Genomic DNA, 10,033 nt, shown 5'->3' on the forward strand with positions numbered 1-10,033 from the left:
ATCATTGATCAAATAATTCCTTTCATTCCATCTCAACTTTCTTCAAACGTAAGCAATTACTTTTCCTGGTCTTTTTGCCCCTTGTTGCGTTCATACTTAACTTATCTTAGTGCCCACACATATATGAATTCCATACAACTCATATGATCTTGAATATTACTTCTGATTTTACTTCCCGTTCATTAGCCATGGTAGGTGCCACTTTTTATTTATGGAGTGCATATAACATTGTAGTGATGTTGTTATTAAAAGACCATTTCCTCTTTAGGTCACTGAGATTAGGTTGAAGTCTTCTTCCTTACTTCCTCGGCTAGTCTTTCATTATAGTACTTAGGGAGGACCCTCCAACTCTTGTAAAGCTATGAGCTTATACATTGTATACTCGACGAACCTTTTGATATCCTTCCTCGCCTATAATTATCCGTAGTTACATACTTCCATGCCCTTGTGCTTGTAGGGTTGCTTCTGAGCTGATATTCCGATTGTCTTCCCAGTGGCATTCTTGTTTATTTCCGTAACACTCATATGGTATTTTTAACTACCCCAACTCCTATCTGAATATTTGTCAAGTATTACAATGACATTACTGCGAGGCTGAATTCACTATGTTGGGTTTCACTATATTTATCTGGCACGATCTGTTGATTTGTCTGTACCTTCTTGTCTAGCCATAACTAGACTCTTCCTAAATCAACTGCTAACTACTCATTCGTCCCATTCTCATATCCATATTCCGCGTAACCTCTCTTGGGTTACTTCCTTTGTCTAACGTACCTCTTGCACCGACTCCTTATTTATCAATAACCTCCCGGGCAGGAACTCTTAGTTTCATTCTCCGACGTCGCTCTTACATAACATTCTTTAATAATAGCATATCTGTAGGATTCAGATAAGTGCAATCTCATTCCTTTCTCATTTTTTTTCGCGCTCTTCCTTTACCATTCCATAGTTACTAGAACAACTTAATTTTGTATTAATGCCACATCACTCCATATTCTCCCCCCCCTCTTTTAGGGGAGTACTAAGATTTAGTTCTATGATGATCTATGTTTATATGTTTTACCTCTTCATCTCTAGCATCTTTTCACTTTGTCGATGACCCTTACGCGCCTTGCGATAATCTTTTTATACCAAGGACAACAAAATTCCTTCCCACCAGGGTGACACTTAATGTAATTGTTACATACAGTCCCTTAAGATTAACTTTGCTCCCATTACTTGCTTTAGGGAAGCATTTTTCTGAATGACCATTCTCCGAATTTCTCCCGAATCTTCTTCTATTGTCTATTCTACTATTGCTGGAACGAAATCTGAAATTCTCATGATGCCGACTATTGTCAAATCACTTAGTCCTTAATTCATGTTTAATTTATCTTTTTCACCAATCCATACTGTTTTCTATTACTCTAGGTCTAATTTTCTTCTGTTAATCATATTAGAATCGCGAACTTATTTCTCGAAGTGAGGATATGACTGTATGACCTATATTCTCTTGTTGTCTTAAGGCCCATCACCTCCTATCTCCTTCTTTATTTTATTTTAGATTCTGTAACACTCTACTGTTGCCATTCATGTATCTCACTCATAATTCTTTGTTATCCCTCTTCGTACTTTCCTGCTAATATTTCTATTTATTACGTTATCTTGAAAATTTTAACAAGACATTCTTTCGCTTTTTACCTTCCCTTCCTCCATCTACTGGCTCTTCGGGCAGCCTAACATTCTTCCTCCATTAGGATGGGAGCCCTACTAAGGTAATACTTATCCCTTCAAAGTTTCTAGTTCAAATCTTTATAGTACTCATATCTAGTTGTACTATTTTAGTATGCACCATCTGGGTGTCTCACAAGGAGATCTATTAGCACAATTGCAATATCCTTCGGAAATATCAACTAACGCAAATAATTCATCTACCATTTTGTCTTACTCTAACCTTAGTCGGATCGTGATATTCTGTCATTTTCTTAAAATATACTTGTTAGCCCCCATAGGGCATAACTAAGATGGGTACGACCAATTGTACATATCTCTGTTACTATTGAGGGTAACTCTTAATACTTATATTTTTCTACCGAAACTGTAATACCGATAATCTTCATTAACTGGGCGCCTCGTACCCTTCTTCACCTTGCTTCTTTTACTTCTTAAAAGCATTGTCTTTTACCATAAACGTGGAAAAATATTCTTGCCTTAAGTTATCTTATCAAGAGGCTTACACCTTTCAGTACACCCATGATTTGCTAAAGACCTTACTTATCATAAGCAAGATGAAAAATCGAGTTCCTCTAAATCAGTAATTCCATAGCTGTATCTCTTATCGATCGTCTTTCTGAAAGCATCGTCTTATTATGAATAGAAGTTCCGGACTTGAATTCTTATAAGTGAGCTTTATCATACGATTTAGAGTAAGAAGAAAAAGTGACAGTCCTAAATACCCTGAACCTCCTGCTTATAAGTGTGGTGCACGACTCACCCATAAACAAGACTCTACTAGACACGGCTTGTAGACTCCCTAGGACAGAACTGCTCTGATACGACTTTTGTCACGACCCAAACCAATGGACTGCGATGGGTACTCGGTACCTTACTCAACTGAGTACCAACGTAATGTATATTTCTTATTACATTACCATATACACATGACATACGAGCCTAATAGGTCAACATAATCATTTATAAACTCAAAACATAGGCCGACAAGGCCGTACAATCTTTCACGTATATGACATATGTCTATAAGCCTCTAAGAGTAAATGAATGTCATAATGTCCGGGACAAAGTCCTGCCATACCAAACAATACACGTCTAAATCATACCAGCCAAACAAGCAACTCCGAAGCAAATAGAGCGTACCAACATCTTCCGCTGAGCTGATAGCCTACTTGGAGGGCTCTCGACCTGTCTATCGGGATCTGCGGGCATGGAACGCAGTGTCCCCAGGTAAAAGGAACGTCAGTACAAAAATGTATAGAGTATGTAAGGCACATAAATAAGTACATAACAGACATGGAAGAAATATAGAGTACTTGATTCAACTTGTAAGTCCGAATAACTCTATAAATCATGAAATACTTTTAGCGTCATGCATATGCGTATGAATGTCATGTCATGCATAGGTACATGTCTCATAACATCATCAGCCTTTGAGGGCATGCCATCATATCATACGGCCACTGTGGGCAGAATCATCAACGTATACCAGTTGATTAGGTGGTGGTGCGTATACGCCGTAATCTTTTCCCATATCCCATATACATATACATATACATATATATATATATATATATGTATATATATATATATATATATATACTTTATACTTATATAACATCGTCTGAGTCATATTTTAACCACTGTGGGCAACAACATCATCGTATACTAGCTGATCAGGTGGTGGTGCGTATATAACTCCGTAATATTTTCTCATATCCCATATACATATATACGCGTATATAACATCTTCTGAGTCATGGGTGAATGCACATGTAAATGAATGCAATGCATGAGAAGTACGTTAATAAAATCTCTTAGAATGTCATAAGACCATTATACCTCTGATTAATTTCATGGAAAATACTTTATCAACTTACATATTTTCTGAGACCCATGAACAGACGATAGAATAATAACATATATGGGAATTCAAGAACATAGACATCTCTAATACTTCTACGAATAGAGTCATTTATGAAATTTGATCCACTAGTCTTGATAATAAGCAAATTGAACTTTCAAACTTCATGTATAAAAGATTAAGGCTAATTACAGTACTGACACCAAATAAGGCTAATCAAGATCAAGGTGGAGGAATTTCAAGGTCAATCAGTTACACAGAAATAGAGAATATACCCATGCTGAGAAATGTTAATATGGTGAAAAGCCATTTAACTTTGATTTTACACTTGAATGACTATATTTGATATGCAATAATAGACAAAATTCCTTCTAGAATCTTAAGGTATTAAGCAATCCTTCAGGCACCGATCAATTAGTCATTAGCCAAATTACATGTAAGATTTTTTTTTTTGTAGAAAGATAAATTTCATGCAAGATTGTCTCCAAACTTTCATAGTAAAATATGGAGTTGTTCTCTATAAACTTGGATACTACTTCTAATGTGACTTAAATTTCAGTAATTCTATGAGCCAGCTTTAGAATAGCTCCTTTAGTATCTCCAATACACGAACAACGTGTTACAGAAGCACCAACTACACCACTACTCTTACAAGATGTAATATGTTTCCTACTAAATGGTTGAGACTGGTGCGTCTCGCTCGTTTCATTCGTGTCGTATAGATCATGCAAAAAAGAAAGAAGGGATAGCCTTAACATACCTGGAGTAGGAAAAAATCCATATAATATTCTTGGAATCGATTGTACCATACTCCTTTTGAACCACAAATTTTTGACGTTGCTACGGATCTAACAATTCTCGTTGGAATTGTTTGCAAAATTTTGTTGGAAGCCTTTTCTTTTCAGATCAGCTTAGCGTTCTCGCTGTTGAATATCAAGAATGAGGAGGCAAGTCTTTTCATTTCAGTTTTGATCTCTGCCCAAGGTTGAGTTAAACTTTTAAAAGAGATGAAATTTTTAAAAGAAACTATACTTTTACATACACCTATAGTGATTTATTGTTTTACACGTAGATGCTAGGTGGCCCCTAACCTTATATGACTTAATTAGCCATATGCCTGGTAAGCTTTCTTGCTGCCACATTGAAATTATTAATCGTTATCCCCTTATTAGTTAATTAGATAATGTCCCATTACCGGGTAATTAACCAACTACCCGCGTAATAAAAAATTATCTCAAATTACTAAAAATTCTACTTATTTTTAATATACTTTATACATCATACGACCATGATCATATGGTACCTTGCATGGTACTAGTCCATAAATACCAGGTATTTTAGCTCGGGTCGTATTTTATTCCAAAATGCCAAACATCGATGAAACTCATTTTTTTTGCTTACCCTCTCGCCTTCACGAATTTACTTATCCCTTGTTTGAAATGGCGTGATATTTATAATCCCAAAATAAATCTCATTCTCGAATTCACGTCGATTAACTACGATGAAACTTCAGCGTACGAAAATGCGAGACGTAACATTTCATTTCTGATCTTACATAAATTTACTTGTGGTGTACCTCCACGTACGAAAACATGGGTGTAACAACAAACCATGTTGAATCTATTCAATACTCGATCTGTTGGTACAATCTGGTCTTCCAGGATGAGTTGTTCTACGACCCTTGATCGTATGATATTTGCCGAGCCACCTGGAACAATTAGCACACGTTTAACTCTAGTTTTATTCATAAGTACAAAGATTACCTGTGCGTCATTATGAGGTAGAATGATTCCTTCTGCATACTCATAGTTGAAAGATAGAGTCCCCTCTAGTAAGTAGTCTCGGGTCCATTTTTCTCTTGTGATTGACACCTTGGTACATTTCATCAATGGACCTTCGGGAATATCGACAACTCTGATGATCATATGTATGACATGCTGTGGTTCTTCTTGTTCGTTTTGTTTGTTGGAATCTCTATTTCTGAAGTGGTTCTTAGCTCGGTAACTTATAAATTCTCGAAGATGGTCGTCGTTGAACGAACGGGCTACTTCCTCCCTTAATTACCAACAATCCTCCGTCATGTGTCCATGTATGCCATGATATTTGCATATTTAGTTAGAATCCCTTCGTGCTGGATCAATTTGCAAAGGTCGAGGCCACTTGGTATCTTTGATGCATCCAGTGGCCAATATGATGGCATCTGCGTCCATATTAAAGTTGGCCTCGATCATTTCTCATCTCAATCTGTGCAAATTTTGCCTAGATCTGCTGCCTCTACAGTCTCCTTTATACGGTTAATCCCGAACTCTATACGACCTTGGTTCTTGGTTGATATCTCTTTTGGTTTTATTTATGGGCTTGGTAGGATAAACAGACCTAGAAGGAGCTCCAGTTGATTATCCTTGACCCTGATATTCGACTGGTACCGGTTGTGTACATCAGCCCAAGTAATAGCTAGGTATCCAATCAAATTCTGCTTTAACTGTTGTGAAGCCACTAAACATCGAATGTTGAGACCTTGAGTAAAAGCTTGAACAGTCTAACTGTCAGTTACCGTGGCAAATCCATCCGTTCCATTTGGAATCGAGATACGAATTCCCTGAGCATCTCGCTGTCCTTCTTCCTTACATTAAAAACGTACGACTTCCTGGTTGCGACCTTGATAGCCCCGACGTATTCCTTTAAAAAAGAATCTGCAAGCAAAGCAAACGAGTCAATAGAATTAGCTGGTAAATTATGATACCATATCATAGCACCCTTCGATAGAGTCTCCCCGAATTTCTTCAGCAAGATGGAATCAGTCTCGTCATCTTCCAAGTCATTTCCTTTGATAGAACACGTGTATGAGATGATGTGTTCATTTGGATCAGTCGTCCCGTTATATTTAGGAATCTCGGGCGTACAGAACTTCTTGGGGATTTGCTTTGGAGCCACATTTTGGGGGAAAGGTTTTTGTATAAACTTTTTGGAATCTAGTCCCTTTAATATCGGTGATGCCGGTGGATTTGGTCGACCCTAGAGTTATAGGTTCCACCTTCTTATCATTTTCATCGATCTTCTTTTCCTCAATATCTATTTTTCTTTGTCAATTCTTCGAGCATCTTTATGATAGCAGGACTGGTCTCCGATTCCTTCTCATTTGATTTCCTCGAAGCCGATTCAACCCTATGTATGACTTCCTAGGATTGCTCGAATTCGACCCTGCTCAGTGTCTGGTTGTGATTTTGGAGCTGGGCTATTGCTTCTTGTTGGGCCTGCAATATTTTGATGATCACCCGCAAGTTGATCCTGCCATCTTCACCGCCATGTGTGTTCTGAGTAGTTGATCGGGTACCCCTGCAAACACTGCTTTCGGGATCGACGGCCAAATTTCCATTTATGTCTAGATGCAAACTCACATCAATTGGATCTACAACCGGAATTCAATCGAGGCCAGTGGGGGTACAATGTTTCCTGGTGCAATGTTCTCATTTTCATTGTGGTAACTGAGATCATTGTCAATGTGTTTAGGTGTTGACTGCGAGTTTGACATTTTTTTAATCTTCTAATCGAAGATACTTCAAAGAATAAGTGTAAAATATTGTGTCTTACGAAAGTTAGTGCCAGGCAATTACCATTATCCTTAGCCCCACGGTGGGCGCAAAACTATTTACCCTAAAAATAGGTAACAACCGAATTTATATGTGGTTTTAAGAATACGTGAATTTACTTGGCAAAAACTGAGAAAATATGTCAATTGATATTGAAATTAACTGCAAATAGAAATAAAAGCAAACCGGAATAAACGTATAGATTTTTCCCTCAACTAGGTCGCCCTCGAACCAAACAACTATTCTACTAGGAAATATGAACAGAGTAACAGAGTATTGAAAGCTTAAAAGAAATATAATACTCCCTCCATTTCATATTAGATGAGGTAGTTTGACTCGGCACGGAGCTTAAGAAGAAAGAAGAAGACTTTTGAAACTTGTGGTCTTAAAAGCTTAAGGGGTAAAACGTTTATGGGGCCATGTCATTTGTGTGGCTATAAAAGTTTCTCATTAAGGGTAAATGGGTAAAATGAAGAGTTTAAATTAAGTTTGAATTATTTTCAAATTTAGAAATGTGTCATTTGTTTTGGAACAGACTAAAAAGGAAAGTATCTCATCTAATATGAAACGGATGAAGTATATGTTTTGTATTACGTGAATATGATGTGCTTTACAAATTACCAGACTCCCTTTATATAACAGGGGAATCCTACCCTTAATACAATCCTAAATATAGTATGAAATCCCATGATTAGTTGATTAATCGGCCTCTTCCTGATACGTGCCGAGATTTCCGCCGTGATCCTCGGCCGATCGTGGATATTTTAGCTTTCCGTTATTTTGCTCGGCAGGTTTCCCTCGATCTTGCTCGATCATTATCTAGCTCGGTTTCGATCTTGGCTGATCTCGATCGGTCCATGAGTTACGAGTTTGGCAATCTAACTTCGTGTCACGGTCCGGTATGACATGGGGTCGAACCTTGGCCTGTCACCACCCCCGTCTTGATTAATCATACAATAAGGGCAAGCCCGATTTTAACCTTATACAATCATGAATCATTTTCACCTATAACTTGTTCTATAGTCACCCGAGTAAACTGACGGGCCTTTGACAGTTATTACAATTTTATGTGAACAGAAAAATACTGCTCTATTCAGAACCACAAAAGATGCAAGTTTGATGGGCAGTTTGTTAGGGTGCTGATATCAAATTCAAATGAGATAATGAACAACGATGGAACCAGGTGAAAACGTTTTTATTTCACACTGAAACTATCCCTGAAGTGCAAGGTGAATTGTTTTTTTGAAGAATCCAAGATGACAGATAAAACCATGAAAATATTGCCGGAAGATGTGGCGATTTATATATTTTTTAGGCTTCCAGTGAAATCTCTATCGCGATTCAAATGTGTTACCAAAAGTTGGTACACTCTCATAAAATCGTCTAATTTCATCAATCTTCATCTCAACCGAACCACTACCACCAAAGATGAATTCATTCTCTTCAAGCGAACCCACAAAGAACCCCAAGGATTTAAAAATATTTTGTCTTTTCTTCTCAGTGCTGATGGTGAAGATGATCTTGATTCTATTTCTCCTGATCTTGATGTGCCATATCTGTCTACTAGTTACGGTAGTATTTTTCATCAACTCACTGGTCCTTGCACTGGTTTGATTTTTTTGACAGACTCCATAAACTTTGTCTTATTAAATCCAGCTACTAGAAATTATAGGCTTCTCCCATCTAGCCCTTTTGTTTGCCCTCGGGGTTTCTATCGTTCTATTGGTGGTGTTGGATTTGGCTATGACTCTGTTAAAAATAAATATAAAGTAGTTAGAATTTCAGAAATTTACGGGGATCCTCCGTTCAATGATCCCAGTGTGGTGGAGTGGAAAGGTGAGGTTTATGATTCGAGCACTGATTCTTGGAGAGAACTAGCTAATGTGGATCCCGAGTTGCCCTGGCCTTATACGTTCCCTTTCTCTGAGATGTTTTTCAAGGGAGCCTTTCATTGGTATGCCCACAGAAATATGGTGGTAATTCTTTGTTTTGATATCAGTACTGAAGTTTTTCGCACAATGCAAGTGCCTGAAACTTGTGCTTCGTACGACGAGAAATGTCATAGCCTCGCAGTCTTAGATGAGTCTCTAACCTTTATTTGTTACCCTGACCCAAAGAGAGAAAGTAGTCCAGTACAAGAAACAACTGACATTTGGATAATGCTGGAGTACACTGTAAACGAGTCTTGGATTAAGAAATATACAATTAAATCTCCTCCTATTGTATCCCCATTGGCAGTTTGGAAGGATTTTCTATTGCTTCTTCAAGACAAAAGTGGATTTCTGATTTCATACGATCTTAATTCTGATACAGTCAAGGAGTTCAAATTAGATGGCTATACTGGAAGTTTGAGAGTAATAGTTTACAGCGAAAGCTTGATTCCAATTCCTTTCGGTAGTACACAAGTTCAAAAATTTCAGTGAAGGTATTACTCCTTAACTGAAGGAATTGCACCTGCTTTTGAAAAACTATTCATGAACATATGAACCATTAGATCTTTGATGTGGCGAGCAGCTTGTTTTATGAATTTTTCAGCTATTGGAAATTGCTTTCCATGTCAACATACAGATTTCCATGCGTTGAAAATTTAGTGAAAGCCAATTATTATTTCTCTTTCAATTTATTTTCATTCATATCTGTTATTCCATATGTGCTTACTTTAAATTGACTATATTTACGAGTGGCAACGACAATCTCTTATATTGCATAACTGGATAGTTATCTGTTTGTATGTTCTTAAAGAAAGAGAGAGCTTTTGGTTGTTACAGCCTTCTTCAGACCAAGTCGCTGTAGGAATATATATACCACAGCGGAAGCAATAACAGAATCTTATTCACGTGTAATCTAAACAACTAGCACGTATGGAGAT

At 37.4% G+C, this 10,033-nt stretch overlaps 1 protein-coding gene across 1 annotated transcript; it reads left to right on the forward strand.

Moving 5' to 3' along the window:
- The first annotated feature begins 8,284 nt into the window (after nucleotides 1-8,284).
- LOC107814740 (F-box protein CPR1-like) lies at nucleotides 8,285-9,765 on the forward strand. The gene has a single exon (XM_016640191.1). The coding sequence runs from the start codon at nucleotides 8,421-8,423 to the stop codon at nucleotides 9,585-9,587; it is 1,167 nt and encodes a 388-aa protein (XP_016495677.1). The 5' UTR covers nucleotides 8,285-8,420; the 3' UTR covers nucleotides 9,588-9,765.
- Nucleotides 9,766-10,033: the final 268 nt, after the last annotated feature.

This window comes from Nicotiana tabacum, chromosome 22 (genome assembly GCF_000715075.1).
Source record: "Nicotiana tabacum cultivar K326 chromosome 22, ASM71507v2, whole genome shotgun sequence".
In the NCBI taxonomy this organism is placed as follows: Eukaryota; Viridiplantae; Streptophyta; class Magnoliopsida; order Solanales; family Solanaceae; genus Nicotiana; species Nicotiana tabacum.